This window comes from Electrona antarctica (assembly GCF_951216825.1).
Source record: "Electrona antarctica genome assembly, chromosome: 1".
In the NCBI taxonomy this organism is placed as follows: Eukaryota; Metazoa; Chordata; class Actinopteri; order Myctophiformes; family Myctophidae; genus Electrona; species Electrona antarctica.
In genome coordinates, this window is record NC_136806.1 from 42,618,182 (window position 1) to 42,639,433 (window position 21,252).

The 21,252-nt window shown below is 42.0% G+C and overlaps 1 protein-coding gene and 1 long non-coding RNA gene across 4 annotated transcripts; one reads left to right on the top strand and one right to left on the bottom strand.

Moving 5' to 3' along the window:
• Window positions 1-933: 933 nt before the first annotated feature.
• LOC306916994 lies at window positions 934-1,252 on the bottom strand. The gene is made up of 2 exons (XR_013789079.1): window positions 1,136-1,252; window positions 934-1,093 (listed from the first exon to the last, which is right to left on the bottom strand). It is a non-coding gene; the product is annotated as an uncharacterized lncRNA (long non-coding RNA).
• On the top strand, window positions 1,015-20,896 carry pld7 (phospholipase D family, member 7; the record flags this gene model as incomplete). 3 transcript variants are annotated; one of them, XM_079492354.1, is made up of 13 exons in its annotated part: window positions 1,015-1,254; window positions 3,394-3,516; window positions 4,012-4,117; window positions 5,913-6,733; window positions 8,276-8,463; window positions 9,380-9,563; window positions 10,728-10,842; window positions 11,128-11,255; window positions 13,990-14,193; window positions 14,360-14,499; window positions 18,916-19,081; window positions 19,558-19,657; window positions 20,367-20,896. In XM_079492354.1, the coding sequence occupies 13 exons, from the start codon at window positions 1,015-1,017 to the stop codon at window positions 20,567-20,569; spliced, it is 2,718 nt and encodes a 905-aa protein (XP_079348480.1). In that variant the 3' UTR covers window positions 20,570-20,896. The 3 variants fall into 3 exon arrangements, with proteins under 3 accessions (XP_079348480.1, XP_079348482.1, XP_079348481.1); XM_079492356.1 differs by lacking the exon at window positions 1,015-1,254 and adding an exon at window positions 2,024-2,458; XM_079492355.1 differs by lacking the exon at window positions 1,015-1,254 and adding an exon at window positions 2,574-2,924.
• Between the last annotated feature and the right edge of the window lie 356 nt (window positions 20,897-21,252).

The following is a 21,252-nucleotide window of genomic DNA, read 5'->3' on the forward strand; positions in this document are numbered from 1 at the left end:
CTCGCCACTCAGTATTTTATTGTAATCATTATACAGCATGCTGAACTAATATGACGGACCAAATCTCAGCGTGTCACTGCCCTCCAGTGGACAGATATACATAATCATGCATTCAAATAGATTTAGTAGTAGTATTGCCATAATACGCCCCAATTTATTTGTTGCAGTGGTAGTGACGTAGGTTACAAAGTTACAGTGCATATAAGTGAAGTGACAAAATGTAGGATAGAATTATTATTATAGAATTGAGCAGAAGGCAATGCCTACTGGAGACATACCTCAATGTCATGGATTAACATGTTGCTATCAGAGTGGTTGCTATTAATTGGGGTGGTAGGCATATGTATTATTTCTCACGCCACGGAATAACATCGAAACAGGCGACAGTATTAGAAGTATTTAGTCGCTCTCGCAGTGAATTTGCCGAAATGAAAACAAAAAAACAGCGACCTCTGGGGTGACATACTTAAACAAGTCACTAAAATGGGTGTAACGACATTTTATAGCGTCGATGGGTGGAGTCCCAGGGGACCATCCACCAATCAATGAGCAGAGGACAGGAAATCGCGGCTTCTTCAATCTTTTGTTTACCCCGGTATGCCTTATTTGCCTTTTGAGTTGACAAACACGCTTCGACGACGAGTCATTCAAATTCAAAACGCGCCTGGCGACGGCTACTGAGGACAGTTTCCTACACGATCGGTATAATTTTTATTCATTATTTTGCCCGCAGACAGAGTTGCTTGAGCAGAGGACAGGAAATCGCGGCTTCTTCAATCTTTTGTTTACCCCGGTATGCCTTTTGAGTTGACAAACACGCTTCGACGACGAGTCATTCAAATTCAAAAACAAAACGCGCCTGGCGACGGCTACTGAGGACAGTTTCCTACACGATCGGTATAATTTTTATTCATTATTTTGCCCGCAGACAGAGTTGCTTTATGAAATAGTTCAATTATTCGATCAACTAGTTACAAAGTAACAACAATTGTGTTGTAATCGGGTAACGGTTACATGAGGGCGAGGATGCCGATGCGACTACGAGAAAGGACGTCGTCATCGAGACAAGGAAGCAGGACTGTACCACAACCATCTACATCAACATCACCACCACCATCTTCATCAACATCACCACCATCATCATCACCATCTTCATCAACATCATCATCATCATCAAGCACGGATAGACGGAGGTCCACCCGCCATACCACCGCCCCGTCACCGTGGTATGTGGACCATGATGAGGACTGGGAGGTGCGTTTACTCCACAAACTGGCTGTGTTATTTTTTTTTTATTATTTTTTTTATTTTAAGACATACGAATCCCTAGCCCTGATACATGACTGCCATGATAGTCATCGTGATGACTATCATGGCAGTCATGTATCAGGGCTAACGAATCCCTTGACTCCTTCAAAACCGCTCTCAAAGGGCACCTACGGATGGCTGCAATTCGAAACTGACCCTCTGAATCCCCCCCACCCGCCCCCCCCTTTTTTTTCCCTCACTGTATATGTTTCCTTTCCCTTTTACCTCCATTATGATGAATTCCTGTACTGTTCTTTGTCTATATAGAAGTGTCTATTTGTACGTCTCTAAATGTTTTGATGATTTGAACATGGTGGACCCTGTTGTAAACAAGTGTAATGCTTAATTGGGTCGTCCACTCACAGTTAACAGCCTTTGTATTGAGTTTGTGCTTGAAATGTACTGTAATTCTGCAAACTGTTAATAAAATTTTCAATCAATCAATCAAATTCTTGCTAAGCTTTTCCGCCTCCCTGCTCCCTCCTCCTCACCCTCACCCTGGCCAAGACCTACGCTGAAAAGACTATCAGCGGAAGTGGCGGAAGTGTTGCGTGTAAGATAACTACGTCACGCGGTGCGGCTGTGTTTACTAGTCCCCACCCAATGATCATTTCAGCGGGAATACATTTAAGGGGACACAACGCTGCGATTGGTCAAAAAACGTTAACTTCCGGGGGGGGTTACACGGCGGAAGTCCTGCCTTAGATAGCTTATTTGTCCTAGGTTGTGACCAGGCTCTTCTTTTTCGCAGTTAAGTGAGCCTGGGACCGAGGCTACCTCACCCTACGGAAAGGTAGAAAAACCCATAGCCCAGAGGGACGGCCGCGACGTGATTGGCTAGTTGGCGAGGAGACAATAGAAGTAGTTTGTTTATCCATTAGATTAGGTGGAAATAGACTGAAGGGGAAATTTAATTAGAGTTAAATTGTTAGCCAACTTCGAAAAGTTACAGCTATTCCACAGGGTTTTAGATAACAGGTTTTGCTACGTCGGTCGCTTACTTTGAGAAGCTGATAAGGTCTCTTTCTATAAGCTTGAGAAACACTAATCTCCCGCTCCCCCCGCCCCTACACGTGTCACTTTGCATCTTATATTACACGTAAGATATTTATAAGTTCAGGAGTAGGCAAGAAAGCATCTTCAAGTTCAAGTACGTACGCTACATGTATGCCTTTATTATTATTATTACTACAACTGTACATATTTTCCGTGTCAGGCATTGCATGAGAGATTCCAATGAAGAGTTCTTATATATTTTACTTAATATGATATTAACCACAAAAACGTCTTTCTCTATGCCTAAATGTACTGCCAATCACAACGCGACCGTCTCTCTGCGCTATGGGATGTGGACTTCCACTGATGTCTCTCAGCCACGTAGCTCGCAGGCAGCGTGGAAGAAAAATAAGTCAGTGCATAAAACTAGTTTGCGTAAACGAATTGATATAATAAACCGCATGCAATGCTAGAGACGTCTATATTATAAACGACCATTACATTTAACGTTGTTGTTTACGAGAAAATAATTCAGTTTTTTAATTGATTGTGAATGGGTGTAGTTCAGTCTACTGTACTTTCCAGTTGACGGTTTAACACACCTCAGACATCACATCATGGTAAGAAAGATAGACATTACATATTATTACATTACACTGCCTATCTGTGTTTTATATTTATTACTAATATAGCCTACCTGTATGATGTGTTACCATCACTTTACTGGTATGGACAATAATGCCGAATTTAGGTAGTGCGGCGTTGTCGCTTATCGATGTTAACTTTGTTTTGCATTTGTTTGTTTTGCATTTGGATATTGCTCCCTAGGCACCCACGCGGCCCCTCCCCTCTTTTGTGATGTTCCATCATGGGGGTTCTAACGCATTTTTTTGGTTAATTGTGTGCATTTAATGCACTTTTTTATTTTGTTTATATTTATTTTTTAAGATGGTGTAACATCAGTAGCCTATATCATTGATATCGCATTGTTTACATTGCCCAACCAAATGTTCAATGTCATGTTCAAGAATTCGATATATTGTCCAGCCCCTGCTGAGAATGTGAATAATTGATCCACCCTGCCTACAGGAGTCAGATGACTCAGACGCTGAGTCTGTGCAGACACTGCAGAGTCAGAAGAACCAGAGGCTGGACCGAGATGAGAGCCCTTCTCAGCCAGAAGAGGAAGTCGATGAGGCGTCAAGTACAGTGGTAGGAGCCCTCTCTAGTAGCTACTACTATAGTAGCAAGTAGATACAATAAAATAAATACCTGTGTTTGGACAGATGCTGCCAAAGAAACCCATATGATGAGAGGTGAATGTTTGCATGTGGTAGACTGGGTGCACATGTGTAATGCTGTGCTTAATATTTTTAAAAAGGCACAAAATATGAGAATTTGTGTATATCCTGTAAACCGGTATGGTACGGTATGTTTGTGATTTAATGTGGTGCAAACGTGATATGGCTGTGAAATGTCTGTCTTTGTGGTCTTGAGTGTACTAAAATGTATTAATGAATTTATTTATTTAGCCTTTTTTCCAAAACAATGTTTTGCTTGGTGATTAGGCCTACAGAATAATAATTATACAATCATTCGATGACTATTACAGCTTTAAAACAAGTATTTTTTTAAACGGTGTATTAAAATGAATAATATTTGTTTAAGTACACAAGTGTCTGTTTACTAAAGCTATCTTTTCTCCAGGCTCTAAGCGTTAGGTCATGTACTGTTGTATTGGAACGTGTGCCACTAGAGGAGGACATGGAGAGGAGGGACCCAGATGACGGTGAAGACATGAGCCGCAGAGCAGGTTAGCAAATAGTCTGCGAGAATAAACACCTGTGTTTGAAACATTAAAACGGGTTTAGCTGGCCAACAGGCAACAGTGTCAGTGAATGCACTCGTTTCGGAACAGCCTTCCTTCGTCAGTGTCCTCAACATGAATGTATCTTTGACCTCGGTCATGTGATTGAGCTGCTTTGACCGAATAACTGAGCGGGGAATCTGGCATATCTGTAGACGCCTTTTTAAATGGTGTGCAGACCTAGCACATAACAGGCATGATGTGCTGCTGGGCACGAGCCAGCATGCTAATGGAGCAGACCTAGTTATGGGACACAGAGAGACTAGTCTCTCCAGACAGTTGACTCACATAATTTTCAAATAATGCATCCGTCATACAGTCGGAAGCGCAGAAAATGATTCGTGGGTAAAGCGGATGCCCCGCCTAAATTTGTCCTACTGTAAATCAAATTAGTCGAATCTGCTTAGCAGAAATGAAAATATATATTTGAACCCATTAAGACTGGTCCTGACTGGAAAGCCCAAATGTTATTATAAATTTAAAACCAGGAAGGCATCTGTGTCATTTTAGATTTACCTACGTTTTTCAGAAAATCACATGTGTGTGTGTGTGTCTGTCAGGAGTCAAGAACAATTGTTTCTTGTGCGTGTGTATGTGTGACCTGACCAGCATCAGCCACAGGGGTCAATAGTGTTAACGGCTCAAAAATGCGATTAAAATGTATTTTCTTGAACATAAATGACGAACAGATGATTGCTTTCATCTTTGCTTCCAGGAGGTATTGTTCCAGACTATTTAGAATTCAGAGATTATGGAATTGTTGTTTGTTATGTGAGACAACAGAGAGACAGACTCAAAAGGCAAATGGTTCATCACCAAGGTGATACCGTCACCTAGTATTAAAATACATGTAACCATTTGCCTACCGGGATGATAGGAAAATCAAATGCCAAGGTTTGTCTACAAGAAGCCGCTCTTCAACATAGTCATAAAGCCATCTAAAAGCATCCCTACACTTCAACATTGCTAGCTACAATGTGTATACCAGTATGGTAGGTTGAGAACGTTGATGGACAGGAAAGTGTTTGTTCTAGACAAAAGATCTATTTAATCAATGAGTCGTTAGACTCTGTACAGGACAGAAAGTTATAGTTACAGTTATGTACACTTAACTATGAAGACAAATACAAATCATTAGGTTTTGGCATTTAGCAGGTGCTCTTATCCAGAGTGACGTACAAAGTGTAAGATTGGAGTAGAGGGTATGAACCCTGGTCAACAAGCGACCGTAAATAAACTTTTGATTAAACAAAACAAATAAACAAACCATGTAAATGGTCTAGTAAAGAGTGCAAATAAATCATTTTTGTGGTAATGTAACTACTAGGATAGGATATCAGTTAAACATAAAACCAAGCATCTGTTAAAACAACACATTTTGAAACTGAACAAGCAAACCATGTGAAAACCGGAAACGGTATATTATTTAGATGGACATAGCATGTGTGAACATGTAACTATTTAAATAGGCAACAAGAAGTAATAAAGGAATTAAGGATTGCTAGGGAAGTTAGGTCAAGTCTGAAGATGTGGGTGTTCAGAGTGTAGCTGACTGTAAACTCAGGCCTAGAGATGAGTGAGGCTTCACTCAAGACTCCTTGGTGAGTAAGAGTCTGATTGGTTGTTGTCAGGTGCAAACCTACAGGGGTGAATTACCGGTATTGCTTGAATGTGTGCCTTGAAGGTCCCCATGCTGACTATGTAAATCACTCAAACTAATCTTTGTTCCATCCCTATACAGGGAGGCAACCCCTCTCACGGATCCCTACTCTGAGCACCTTGACCAAAAAACGTCCCACTGCTGTTCACAACCCAGAATCTCTCCTCTCCAAAAGAGATGGAGTCAGCCACACACCTGACAGTGGGGAGGTCCCTAAATCTATGGTCCCCAGTGCCAGTCGAGAAACGGCCCTTCTTCTGCCATCAGTGCGAGTCCCTAGAGTCAGCGGTGCAGAGCAAGCTGCCTCAGAGCTGCCCTCCCAGATCCTCCCGGCAGACGTCGCGTACAGCTTGGTGGAGGAGTCGGAGCAGCAGAATGTCGTCGTTGTCACTGCTAGACCTGCCCTCAGAGCAGAACCAGCATACCGGACATCAGAGGTAAAAACCAATGTGAGCCCGGAGGACCACACAATACCGCACCTCTCGAGTGAGGTTAGTGAGATGCAGGAGAGCGAGGTCAATGAAAGTGTCATTGACGGAGAGTGCACCACCCCTGTTGATGGTAAGGGTGAAGCCGGAGACGCCGGCCAAGTGACCTCCATCGCAGATGAAGAGCCTCCGTGGGAGTCGGAGCTGATTAAACCTATTCTGGATATTGAAGAAGATGACGACTTGTCATCAGACATTCAGAGTGTGGACGATACAGCTGCTGTTGAGTCTGGTGTTCTGACAGTCAGTGAGTCAGATGAAGCAAACTGTTACCATGATAAATCATACAGCGAACAAGAGAATGTTCCGACATTGTCCTCAGCTCCTGCAGAGCGGATCCCTGATACAGATGACCCCACTACTGCAACAGTTATCCGAACACCAGCCAAGACTAAAGCAAAGCTCTCCGCAAAGGTGAGTTTTTGCTGTTCTGAGTTAATGGCTTCCTGCTGTTGAAGGAAACATGATAATTATGTAATGGCATGTTATTAGCACTTTAGCTCTGCACTGTCATCAACTACTACAGTCTGACTTGAGGAAAGCTCCATGAAAAACATGAGGAATATTGTTTGTAGTCCAAAACCCCCCTTTTGTTATATAACGAGACTTGATTTTGGCTAATTTATTATTCAGCTTGTTGAAGAACATTGCTGAGGTCAAGTCCTGCTTTGTTTTCTCCCAAATCTTAAAAGCGTGGTTATTCCCAAGAAGGATTGAAGGTATTTATTTTACCATGATTACTGGGAATAGTTGGGCTATGGCAACGAATTGGTTAAAGCGTTGAGAGGTGAGGTGCATTTAGGTGACTAATTCCAATTTCCTGGTTTCATGGTTTGGTTGGTAGTGAATCTAGTAATCAAGATCTTGTGGCTACTTTGTTTTTCAATATTATCACTGCTTAGTAATTTAATGTTAATTAGGTTAATGTTCAATTTGCACCCTGACCCAGAAACTGAGCAGTCTTCTGTGACTCAGAAGCGCTGCTGAAGTTGTGCTGCAAAGTTTATTTCAGTGAAGTGATGTGAGGTAACATCTGTACAACCCAAATATAGTTGCTACTCAAAATAATAACCATACCCAGTTCAGAGTGACAATATGAATTTGGGTGATGTAATGATGGCCTTCTTAGACCATATGCCCATTATGGTGCTTGCCCAATGCTTGCCTGTGAAATGCATCATGGGAATTGTAGGAACACAGGAAGGCTGAAATGGCTAGACGGTCATCTGTCTATGGACTTTCTACAAGTTCAACCATGATAACCATCAACAATTAAATGAAATACATGTCAAAAGCATGAAAGTGTCCTTAAAGATCTCCAGCCATACCCCAATTAAGATAATTATTATTATAGCATGCATGACCATACCAAAGACTAAAGTAATTATACCTAATGTGCCTTCATGCATGGCACTCAGCATCAAGGGTTGGATTGGAGGTAAGTCCCTGTGCCAAACTAGCACTATGTCCAGGGGCGTGTACATCAGGGCTTATGGTTTCTGGAGAAACAGGAGATAGACTCCTGCTTTCTATGGGCCACATGGCTCGCACCCTGGGCAAGACCTACACTGTAAAGACTATCATTTGTTTGGGCGGAAGTTGTGGGATTTTAGCGGAAGTATCGCCCAAAGAAATGACGTTGATGCTTTACAAATCAGTTTACATTCTCCGCGAATTAAACAAGTGTGATTGGTCGGGAAAATATCGTTTCCGGGGGAAATGCATCTGACGGATGTTCCGGAGGATACATCCGCCGATAGCTTCTCTGCCTTACGTTGTGAGTCTGACCAGGCTTTTCTTTTCGCAGATAAGTAAGCCTGGTACCGAGGCTACATGGCTCGGGAACCGTTGGAGCCAAAGGCTCCTTACTTAATGTATCATTACTGTAAACAATGTTAATCTGTGAACAAGCGTCTAATATCATGTTTTCTGTCCCCCTCCCATACATTTTGTCAGAGATCAACATGCTCCAGTTTTGCCATGTTCTGCCTATTGCCCACCACTCTGCTCCTGCTCGGAGGACTTGGGCTGCATGTGTGGCAGTACGGTCTGCCCAGGTCTGTGGAACAACTCCTGGCGCAGCTGGAACTGCACTGGCTGGAAGGCTTGGGTGTGGTGCAGGAGCCCTGCAGCACAGACTGCCGGTGAGAGACTGACCTGTTATTGTATCCACTCATGTCCCTCATCGTGTGTTGTTTTTGTACATGAACCATTATTAGGTCCAAATCCTATGCATGTCTTGTTGTGATAGGCTGATATATTGGCATATTGCATATTTTCGATCAGTATCGGCTGCTATGGATATGGCAAATACCCCCAGTGATCTAAAATGTGTTTGTTTCAAAATAGATAATTATGAACATTATGATAATAACATTAATTATATGGTGAAATTAATTGTGAGTGACTACTATGAAAACCTGTCAGTCAGTCCGTCCCGCCTTGTGACAAGCTCCATATATGGCAGTCTCCATATATGAAGATCACAATACTGACTTCATCAAACAGGACTGCCCCCAGAAGTTATTAGCGCAGCCACGCCCAGCATCCAGAGAAAAATAGGGCTCGGCCCTAACTGGGCTGGCCAGAGGCTCCGCCTGGCCTTACTAATTAGCACACCTTTTACGGCCTACCCAGCCCGAAAGGCAATAAAAAAAAGAAGGAAAAAAATCACACTTTTGTGAAGTGAGGGGAGCTCTTATCATTGTACATCATCATACATTATCTCATTCCGGCCAATTCGAATTTGCGTCCTCACCTCCGTCTTCAATGTTTGTTTACCCAAACACTCAAAACTGGCCATTCATTATCAATGTCATTTAATGTTTGTGTTAGGACAAAGTTTGTGTTTACACACACAGACACACACACACACAAAGCATAGGAGCCCCTTAAAAAAAGGTCCATATTTGGACACTCTAGACCTGTTGTTTCAGCGCAACCTCTTCTCGCCCTCAGGGCGTCATAATGGTATTTTCACATGTATAAACGAAGTGTGTGTGTGTGTGTGTGTGTGTGTGTGTGTGTGTGTGTGTGTGTGTGTGTGTGTGTCATCTCCAGAGTGCGTCTGTTAGAGAGTATGCCTATAGGTTTGTACCCGTCCTCGCCACCTCCGGCCCTGCCCAGTGTGACCTCTGGTTGGCTCAGTCTGTTGGAACAAGCCAACCGGTCTGTCGACATCGCTGCTTTCTACTTCACCCTCAGAAGCAGCGACCAGGGCCTCCCTGAAGATACAGACTCCCAGGTCAACAACACAGCACAGCCTAATTGTTATAGACTAGGAAAGCAAATTTTAAGGAATTTAGTTACTAAACAAAGGTGGTTCACCTTAATCAAACAATCTTAATAAATTATTATTTTCCTGGGAACCTGAATTTACTAGTAGAAACCGCATACGTATTAGAGATGCGGCCACCGATCGGTGATCGGCCAAATGACTCGATCGGTGATCAGCAATTTATCCTATCTGTGATCGGCCATCCAGCCTATCTGGAGAAACCGATCTTTTATAATATTTCAGATATATAGTATAATATAATTTTGCATCTTTGTGACAGGCCTAAAACATTCTCCCCTTCCTCCCCCACACACACAGGGACAGTTTTGACGTGGGTTTTACTGTTTACATACAGTAATCGAATTTTGGAAATATTCAAATTTTCCCCTTACACACAAGATTGGTATTGGTATCGGCCGATCATGAGAAAAACAATCGGTGATCGGGATCGGTACTGACCTGATTGGAGCATCCCTAATTTGTATCTATGTATTCCTGTATTACGTGGCATGTGCGGCCACGCGGTCCCCAGAGTATATTAGCTCTTGGTGCTAACGGCGTTGGCGTGTTTACTCACTGAGTAGACCACCGGGGTCTGCAGAACTTCCTGCATCGTGTGTGTGTTCTCTGGGGTTCCACGGCCTCGTATGTGTGGCCAGTCTACTGTAGATTTACATGGAGAGAGAGAAGGGGCGGGGGTTGGGCAAGGTAGCAGAAAAGGTCGTCGGGATCGGGATTCGAACCCACGATTACCAGCCTAGGTTCTCAGACAGCAACGGCAGCTGTCCGGGCCAAACTGCAAATCCTTTTGAGTGTGCATATCCCTGGGTATGGACTGGTATTATATATTCCATAGTGGAAATCAGTTGAGTAGTGGTTGAACCATTTGACGATAACATTTCGAGCTGCCCATTTCTAGTGCCAGCCAAATAGAGAAATTAAACATTTTCATTATTCTAAATATGCCCTTAATTTAAGTTAAAATATCACATTTGATCTCTATTTGATTGAATAAAAGTACTTTTTAGACTCTCTTTTTAAATTCTACTGAAGTGAAGGTTCTTGTTAGTATTATGACAGCCTATCAAGTTAAATTGTCTTTATGTGAACAGTTTATTTGTTTTTCTCCAGGGGAGAGAGGTGTTTGAGAAGCTGATGAATCTGGAGAACAGAGGTGTGAATCTTCAGATCGCTGTGAATTCGCCTCAGACCTCACCTCAGGACACACAACAGCTGGCTGGAACAGGTAAACTGTAGTTCTATTTATCTACTCATTTAATTTTTATCTATAATGTTTTGGGAGTGCAGATACTAAATGCAACACTGCAACTTCCATACAAACCAATGTATTTATATATTCTGATGGCTTATCATTCTGACAAAGGCCTATACATAAATTGTTATATGCTGCAGTGTTGTGTTGAGTCTCTGTTTAATGTTCATTTTACCCTTTCTATCTGCAACAATCAGGTGTACACAGATAGCATGTTTTACTTTCAGAAAACAATGCTTTTGTTCTTCTCTGTCTCAGGTGCTGATGTGAGGGAGGTGGATCTAGGGTCACTAACAGGAGGAATCATCCACACCAAACTGTGGGTGGTGGATCAGAAACACATGTACCTGGGCAGCGCCAACATGGACTGGCGTTCCCTCAGCCAGGTACTGTCAGAACTCTAGCGGACGTAGAATACGCACATCGACAGGCTGGGTGCTGGGCTAAAGAAACTTCAGTAGGTATTGGATGGAGCCCGCACACCACAGGTATAAGAAAGACTTTCTTTATTGAAAATTCTGACAACATTTCGATCTATGACCTGATGAAGATCAAATAGATCGAAACGTTGTCAGAAGTTTCAATAAAGAAAGTCTTTCTTATACCTGTGGTGTGCGGGCTCCATCCAATACCTACTGTATAGCTACCAGTAGAACTCAGAGTGCCATCATAACTTTAATTTTATTTTACTGAAGAGCTGAAGACTTTCTTTTTGGCTATATCTTCCATGAATTTGTACGAGAGTCTAAAAGAGACTTAAACCTGTGTGCATAGCTGGAGAGAAAACCCCTATAGTTTGCATGTTAAATCCCATGCCAATATTTTAAGATGTGCTGTTTGGGACCAAATTGGTGAAAGACTAAAGGCTCATCTGCCTACTGCTGATGTTTATATTAACAATGTAACTTAACCCAATTTGTGCCCAAGACGTCTCCAGACGTCCTGAGAATTAAGAACAGTTTCATGTTCTTTTCAATTCCATTAAAATGAGATGAGTTACGAACCTGCACAAGCGTTAACTTCGTATCCAGCTGATAACCATGTTAGACGTTTCTTTGTATACTGTATATGGGAACTCATGACCTCAGTATTTTTTTAATTAGTTCTGGAGGTGGAGAGCTGAACCATTACACTACTGATCTGCTCTAGGGATGATGTAACTTTTGTTCAAAAGACTGCCCCTGCAATGCCTGCATGTATTAACAATTGTTTTTTTTTCTTTTTGAAACTTTGTTTATTGTTTTTTTAACAGAAGCATTCAATACTGGAGTTGAAAAACAAAAAATGGTGACACAACTTCTCTTAATAAATGTAAAAGATTAAACACATTGAATTTTCACCCCAAAGAACAACAGAAAACAAAACAAACCTTAAGTACAGGATCAATAAGAATAAAAGGCAGACAAAAACGGACACAAAACAGTACAAGACATCTGACAAACAATTACAAGTACACGATACATCCATAATCCGCATTACATCACAGCACTCCAACCACAGTAAACTTTCAAATCAAAAGTCCAGCAGACCTCACACATCCTCAAGCAGAGACTGATTCAATTTCTGAATGAATGGACCCCATATCCTCCCAAACCTATCAGAAGAACCATTTAATGAGAGTCTAATCTTCTCCAGTTTTACACAGTACAGGGTGTCCCTAATCCAGTGAGTGTGAGAAGGGGAAGTGGGTGATTTCCAGTTGATCAAGATTAGTCTCCTAGCTAACGGAGTGATAAAAGCCAAAACATCCCTCTCTGGTTTAGAGAGTGACGGTACCGAGGGGAAAACACCAAACCGCCCCCAAAGGTGTGGGCTTCACTCTTTGCCCGACTATCGCTGATAAGTAATTAAAATATATCTGTCCAATATTTGTGTAGAGAAGGGCAGAGCCAGAACGTATGGATGGATGAGGTCTGCAGGAGTTTGCCGACATCTATCACACTCGGGAGACAAATCATTATAAATTCTAAACAACCTGGCCTTGGTGTAGTAGACGCGGTGTAGTAATTTACTCCTGTTGGGCCCTTATCGGCGTTAACGTGATGCGTTAACACGATAAAAAAAAAATATCGCCGTTAATCTATTCTCAAAATTGGGTCTGGGAGCTGGGTCTGCAGCGGCCAGGAGGCGGGCCGTCTGTGTGCGTGTGTGTGTGCGTGTGTGACTGTGGGCGCGTTCGGAAATAGTGCACTGAGCCCACTGTGCAATGCAAACTAATAGGCGTGTGCTCTCCGGTGTGGTATTTCCGAACGCGCCCTGTAGAGAGGAGGCGGAGCACGGAGACTCCACGGAGACGGAGTCAGTGCACTCATCCCTGACTCCCTGTGTAGTCTGTGAGAGGGACGGTAAACGGCAACGCCAACAAAGTTCTACTTTCTAGAAAAGAGAGGCAGCGATGGAGCCATAAGTCCAGGCAGCAGCCTGCTGCCCTGCTGCATCATGTTAGCTGTTGTGTGCTAAGCTAAACCACCATCAATGCATCACAATATGATCACAACATACACAGCTTTGACCAGGGTTGCCACATTTCGTGACAGAGAGAAACAAGCAACCAGGTCTATGAAAATGTTAACAGGCCAGATCAAGTCAGAAAAAATGAAAAAGTCAGAAAATAAGTCTAAAATAAGCAACTATAGTGCTGACTGTCAAACATCATTGTCCAATGTTGTTTTAGAGTAGTGATTCTCAAGCATTTTCATGTCGAGGACCACCAATATTTTAAAGAAACTTTACAGATACAGATAGAAGACCAAAGTAGCTTATAATGACTAGACTTTGCAACACTGAACAGTTCTACAAACTCACAATATGAAATATAAGGTATTAATAGGCTAGTTGTATCCATAATTAGGGCTCCTGGTCTAAACCTGTTCATAAGGACTTACTTCTGGTCATTATTTAGGTAGCGCACGTATTTTGAATGCCTTCGGCAGAGTTCAAATGAGCCATTTTAATCGAGATTAACTCCAGGATTGCAGTGAGATTAATCAAGATTAAAAAATTATCTATACCCACCACTATAATTTACATTGAATAAGAGCATGCAGAACAGACATTCTAATCTGTTCCATCATAATATAAATTCTGTTAAAGATCTCACTCCTTTTGTTTTGATCACAGGTAAAGGAGGTTGGAATCTCATTGGAGGACTGCAGCTGCTTGGCACAGGACGCCTCACGTATATTCGGGGTGTACTGGAACATCGGTGCTGAGAAAAATGCTTCCCTACCACCTTACTGGCCTGCTCGTTTTTCTGCCCTGTCCAGCGCCCTGCATCCCCTGCAGCTGAAGCTCAATGGAGTGCCTGCTCGTGTCTACCTGTCTGTGAGTTCAGTGGTATAGAATACACTACTGACAAAGATGCATACTGTCAGCCTCAGTGTACTTAAACAATCCACCGACAGCACAGGAGGGACCAGGACCCAATGTGGTCCTCATATCTGCGTACCTGCTTGTCTAACAATTTACCTTTCTGTTTGTCTGCCATCAGAGTGCGCCACCCCAGATCTCTGCCCGTGGTCGAACAGACGATTTGGCCTCCATCTTGTCTGTGATCTCAGACGCTCAGAAATCCGTTTACATCTCTGTGATGGATTACCTGCCTTTATCTCAGTACACGCAGCCGCTCAGGTCAGAGGCTGCACTCCACTCACAAGTTATGTCTTCTATATAAATGCACCATGTCTGTGTGTGTACGTATGCCTGTAATCCACGTAACTCGAGAACCATTCGTCCCGCCAACTTCAAATTTGACACAAGCGTTCCACACCCCCACAGGGAGTGCAGTGCCCTGTGTCGAGTCGGTCGAACCCATGGTTGTCCAGAACCGCCACGAAAGGCCTCTACCCGGTCTCTGGCCCCTGGCCAGGCTCCTTAAGCTGGCCTGTTATGACATTACAACCCTCCATATTTGGGCATGCCTGACACAGAACTCCATATATAGGAATAAAGGAAATCTCCATATATGGGCATAAAAGGGACACGGACAGATGGGTGGAACGGCTACTCTGACACGGGTACAACGGGGATTGCATAGCCAGGTGGGGCATGGATCTCCAACTTCCATCGTTACCGACTTGGTGCTCTACAGCAGGGCACCGGTCTAGTTGTGTTTAACAATGCATTGCATTTAACAATGCAAAGCCTTGTTTCCAAGGGGAATACAGAGGTGAAAGGGTAAACAAACTAGTTCTAAAAAATGCTAGTCGGGATTCTCAGGAATACATGTATTGCATGAAGATCAAGGCCTAATATCTCCCCTGCCCAAACACTCTTTCTGTCTTATGGCTCGTACACACTGCACGATATTTGCTCCGATTATGCAATTATGCTAATTTTGGGGCTCACCGACAACCTCTGATGTGACGCAAGATCGGGCTTTGATCACCGAGGTTTTGCTCGCAGTGTGTGAAAGGAGCTGCGAGAAGATCTAGCGCCGATAAAAGCCCTCACCGACGCCCTCCCGACCGTTTCTGAATATCTAGCAGGTTTAATATTTGGGTCTCTCGCCGACTGGACATCATACAGTATGAACTGGGTTGCGACCGCGTCCCGAGAAGGCCTGTATTACAGCCAATGAGAGCACAGGACAGCTGTGCTCACTGCTCACAGACACTGTCTGTCGACTATCGATAGATGATCAGACCAGATGATAATATAACCTTTATTCCTTGGGTAAATCTAAATCCCTGTGTCGTACATATTGGCAGCTATATTAGCCCAATATTGCTGTTACGCATTTCACTTGAATAATGTTGATAAACCACATCGGAAGTATGTTTCCATAGAGCCTTCCAGGCGAAATCCCTGGCGCTAAAACACACCCTAAACAGTCCTTAATATCTAGCGGAAAACCCACCAGTAAGTCCTTATCCGACACAAATTAACTAATCTTTCTCAGCCGTGCAATTTCACTGGAGCGCGCAACTGCATGATGATCCTGTCATGCAGGCAGACAGCAGACACAGAACATCCCAGACTGTAGGAGTTAAAACTCCTACAGTCTGTAGGGGCCATTAGTTCAGCAGTATGTCAGTAATCTTTAAAGAAAAAGCCTCAGCATAGCAACAGTGTTGTTGTGGGATTCTGTTGCAGGTCTTGGTATCTCAGCCATATCCATCGCATGTTGATTTTAGATCAGTTGTTTTTGGCAAGCAACAACGTCATGTGATGGAGTATATTGTAATTAGGCATTAGATGTGGCCCATGTTACTTGTTGAACATCACAGCTATACTCAATGTATAAATAACTTTGTGCAGGTCGGGGTTATTAGATTGATATGGTGGCTGAATGCTCTTTGGCACTCTGCCGTTATGCATAAAATGACTTCAGTTCCTGCTACTGCAGGAAATGTCATAGGTAGGCAACATGAATATAATAGCCTATAAAATCAATAAGACAATTTATAGTGAAAGGAAATATGAACAGGTTAATATTACTGGAAATACATTATACAGAGCAGACAGTCATTGTTTATTCAAAAGTTTAATTTGACCATCTATTATTTCATTTCCTAGAATTCTACACCCACAATTTTGTGTCCATGAAGTGCACAAAATGTGCACCAGTTCAGGTGGCCAAGTCATAGACCTAGGCGAAACTGCCATTTTCTGGTCCTGATATGCGGTCCTCTGCGTTTTTAACCCAGCTCGGTGGCTGTTACACTACTGGCCAATCACAGCTCTTAACAGTAATTATGCTAATAACGTGACTGTATACACATCTTTAGAATCAAAACCACGGGGTGCCTTGGTGTATAGGCGTCTTTAGGTCAATTATTTATAAAAATCCTTTTTTTGGCCTTCTTCAGCGATCCTAGACTGGTTTTGATAACGCCGATGTTCAGTGGTCATTTCTGACTTCAGCAAGCACCTCATTTGGAATATTAACGCTTCTAGAGAGACATAAGACGAGGTAGCGTGTGGTATTAAAGGGATAGTTCAGATTTTTTGAACTTAAGTTGTATGAAATACCATTAATATAGTGGTTGGAACTGTATTAATTGATTGCCCGAGTCCCATGGTGGGAGTTCTGCTCTGGTTTTGGTCAATATTAAGTAGTTCCGGTCATTTTGTGGGGGGCACTGGGGCCACGCAGTAAAAGTAAATTAATGCACAAAACGAACGTAATTTGTATTGTTGACCTATTTCTAAAATATTAGCGCGACTTTCGTTCAACTTTGACCCCTCTATCACATGGAACTATTTTTTGGGAGTAGTGATATGGACACAAAAACCATAGTTCTGTGTGATAGAGGGGTAAAAAAAGAACGGAAGTTGCACTAATATTTTAGAAATAGGTCAACAATACAAATGACGTTAGTTTTGTGGATTAATTTACTTTTACTGCGTGGCCCCCAGTGCCCCCCACAAAATGACCGGAAGTACTTGATATATCACCAAAACCAGAGCAGAACTCCCACCACAGGACTCAGGCAATCAATTAATACAGTTGCAACCACTATATTAATGGCAAGTAATTCATACAACTTAAGTTCAAAAAATCTGAACTATCCCTTTAAGGGAAGATTATGCCTCCTGGTTTTGGGGGGTAATGGAAGGCTGTTCAGAGTAAAATCTGCCTCATCTGCGTGGCACTCTAGTGCCTTTACTATGAAAAATGATTGGGTATTGGAATTCAGCTAAAGAGATTCTATAACAAGAGACGAAACTCCCATTATGACCCATGGTAACAACCAGCGCCCAGTGCCTCCACCATTTTGGTGTGATGACGCAACTTCCGGTTGCTTTAAAAAACATTAAAAAGTCATGCTGTACAAACAAACTGTTTTTTGAGTGGTGTAAACCACTCCTACAACTGGCTTTGTTAGTTTACGTGTCTGTTCGTACCAAAAAATGAGCATGGTTGCTATGGTCACCCAGTTCACACGGGTGTGATTTCATTACGTCAGACATTACGTCAGACCACAGTTGATCAGTCTATATAAGACCTCACACCACTCAGTTCACACGGGTGTGATTTTTTTTTTATCCTATTCTACTATCATATATTTAATGCTTTTACAGAACTGGTCTGTGTTGAACAGTGTAAAGGTATTATAACTATGCATACTACTATAATGATTTACTCATTTATTTATCATATGTCTGAATGGATCAAAGCAGAAATTAACATATTCATTCAGAATGTCAGGGTGAATGTGTGCTGTGCACATGTATGTACATGCAAGCACTACTGTGCATGCTTTTGGCATTGCATTAACATTAATTCAGACAGCACTGCCGCCATTTTGGAGTGATGCGCCATCTAGTGGTGATTCCAAAAACATTTCATCTCTTGTTATAGTCTTTGTGTGAGACACCTATGGTAACATCATTCTACAGGCCACAGGTTTCTGATGAGAAAGTGAAAAACATAAAAAAAAAAAAAAAACAATTGTGAAAGAAAAAAGTGTAATATCTGGGAACTTGGGTGCTTCCGTATGTTGACAAGCTTTATGAGATGCTGATTTCCTTTTCCAGCAGGGCTTGGCAACTGCAGCCCACAGTGCCAAAAATACTACTGACCAACTCTTACTGTGCTTAACTGACCAGCCAACTGGCTTGACCTGAACCCCACAGAGAATCTACAGTATGTTGTATTGTCAAGAGGACGGTGTTAGACACTAGACTCAACAATAAGATTAGCTTACGGCTGCTATCAAAGCCAACCTCAACAGTGCCACAGCCTGATCACCATTGATTAAATAATCTGTTCAAAAGTAGTCCAGACCAAGTATTGAGGACATAAACTAACATACTTTTCAGCTGGTCGACATTTCTCTATTATAAATCTCTTTTTTGTGGTAACATGTAATTTACTGTTGGCATAATCATCAATTAAAACAAAAGGCTTTAAATATTCTATATATTATATCACTTTATGCTGAATCCAGAATATATTAAAGTTTCACGAAGAAAATTAACTTCTCCATGATATTCCATTTATTTTAGAAGGATCTGTATATTATACAGAATATGGCCAAAGCTGTGAGAAGACAATGACATGTATTGATGGTGGTATGTTTATTTTATTTGTGCCGCCAGGTTCTGGCCTGCTATAGACTCGGCCCTGCGGTCGGCAGCCTGTACCAGAGGTGTGGAGGTCAGGTTGATGGTGAGCTGCTGGCAGCATTCTGCAGAATCCATGTTCATCTTTCTCCGGTCTCTGCTAGTCCTCCACCGACCCCCACTGAGATGCAACATCAACATAGTATGTTGGATTATCTGTCTATATCTGTCGCTCAATCTGTTGCATCATTTTTACTCCGTCATATGGCAGTGTGTTGTGACTAAAATGGCAGGTCTACAAGATTGCGAGCAAGTATACATTTATCGTAATTGAGAGAGATGTAGAGAGAGAAAGCTGATAGGGCAATGAGGGGATAATTTACTGTACCCCTTTTCCAGCTGAAAATATGCCTTTTGTTGTTTTGTCTGGAATTATTTACTGTAACCCTTTTCCAGCTGAAAATATGCAATATTTTTGTCTGGAATTACAGTTAGTAATTATTAGTAATGGAGGCAAAAGTATCCAGACAGGATTCACTCAACACTAATTCTGAAGGGTTTTATCCAAGCCATAATACAAACTCGCAGTGCGTTGTATTATGGCTTTGTGTTGTAGATCTAAAAAAAAAAAAAAGGTATTGGTCTGTGTTAACTTTAATTTGTTGTTGTTTTTTCCAGAGAGTTTTTGTGGTGCCATCAACAGCAGAGCAGAGTAAGATCCTGTTTGCTCGAGTCAACCATGCTAAGTACATGGTCACCGACAGAGTGCTCTATATAGGTAAAATATGACTACACGCACGCACACACTATACTGTTCATAATCTGTTTTTTGCTTTGTTGAAACTGGTTTATTTTTAATTTCCAAATTGTCACAAGAGATTTGATGTAGATGGGGGGGGGGAAGCAGTGAGAAGTACAGAGCCAACTTGGTCCAGTCTAGAGCAGGGGTCTTCAACAGGGGGTCTGGGACCCCTAGGGGGTCCTCAGAGTTACTACAGGGGTCCAAATCTTTGTGTAATGTGTAAACAAAAATGAAAAACGTTAATTTTCACAACATTGATGGCAGTGCTGTCAAACAAGTCTGAGTCTGACGCCATCTATGAAAAAGTTTAATCTGCGAGTGCGACACAATTTTATACAATGTAGTTGCGTGTTGGGTCCTTGGCTTGGCCTGAAAAACATTCAAGACCCCTGGTCTAGACGGCTTAAGTGGTTTCATTTATATTTAAAATGTTTGGTTAATCAGTTCTAAATTGATAGCAATTTATGTTTATATACACGATTAAATGTGTACATGGTGCTTACTTGCACTAATCAGTCAACTACAGGGTTAAGCCCTAGGGCTGATGCAGCCTGTCAATTTATTTGTCCTTTCACCCAGGCCAAATAAAGGTTGCGTATGCGATAAACTACTTCTATCTTTATAAACTTGTCTCCATCTACCAAACATAAACCAGGTTGCGGTGTTTCTTGTCTCATCAAAACAGGAACATCCAACTGGTCTGAGAACTATTTCACCCACACAGCGGGGGTGGGGCTGGTGGTGAACCAGACGGGGTCAGAGGTCGGGCCAGGTCAGGTCACGCTGCGTAGCCAAGCGGAGGAGCTGTTTCTCAGAGACTGGACGTCTGACTACGCCATTCCACTCCCAGATAACGAACCATACGTCTGCCCGCACCATCATCACTGATGTTTGTTAGTATTTCTCTGACAATCTTCTACAGTACTTGAACTTGCACACGCACAGGGACCAAAGTTTGCTTGCTAGCTATACACAGTGCTGAGTCATTTTGCAACTTTTTTTATGGCTGTGATGGTTATTTTACTGTATATATTTGCAATTTTTGTTATCAGCCATCATTATTTTTTGTATGATTTGACTTAAATTTTGCTACTGTGTATTCTGATGAAGAGTTTTCTTCACTGAAATTAGCTAGTATCTGAGACATTAAAGATTTGTTTTGTATATTTGTGCATTTTGTAGTATACAATTAAAATGGGTTTTTTTCAGACTTTTCATTTGTAGTGTTTTTGTCTGATGGCTCTGTTCTAACCATCTAGCTCGGTATTGGATAGACAAGAACCAAAATGTTCTCTTTGAATCATTGCTACTTTACAATTATAGTTTTATTTTGGGGCCCAAAAGCAAGTCCAAGCTGTGTTGAAAAAGGTCAAGGCTAGAATAGATACTCAAAGATCAAATATTACTCAACTATAAGTGAAAGTTGCTCAATACATTTTGAACTGAATTAAGGTACTGGAGTATTCAAAAGTATGTGCTTTTAAAAATATTTTCATATCACAAAGTACATCAATTCATTGCCGTATTAAAAGCTTTTCCAGAAACTTAAACATAATATTTAGATCAGGGGT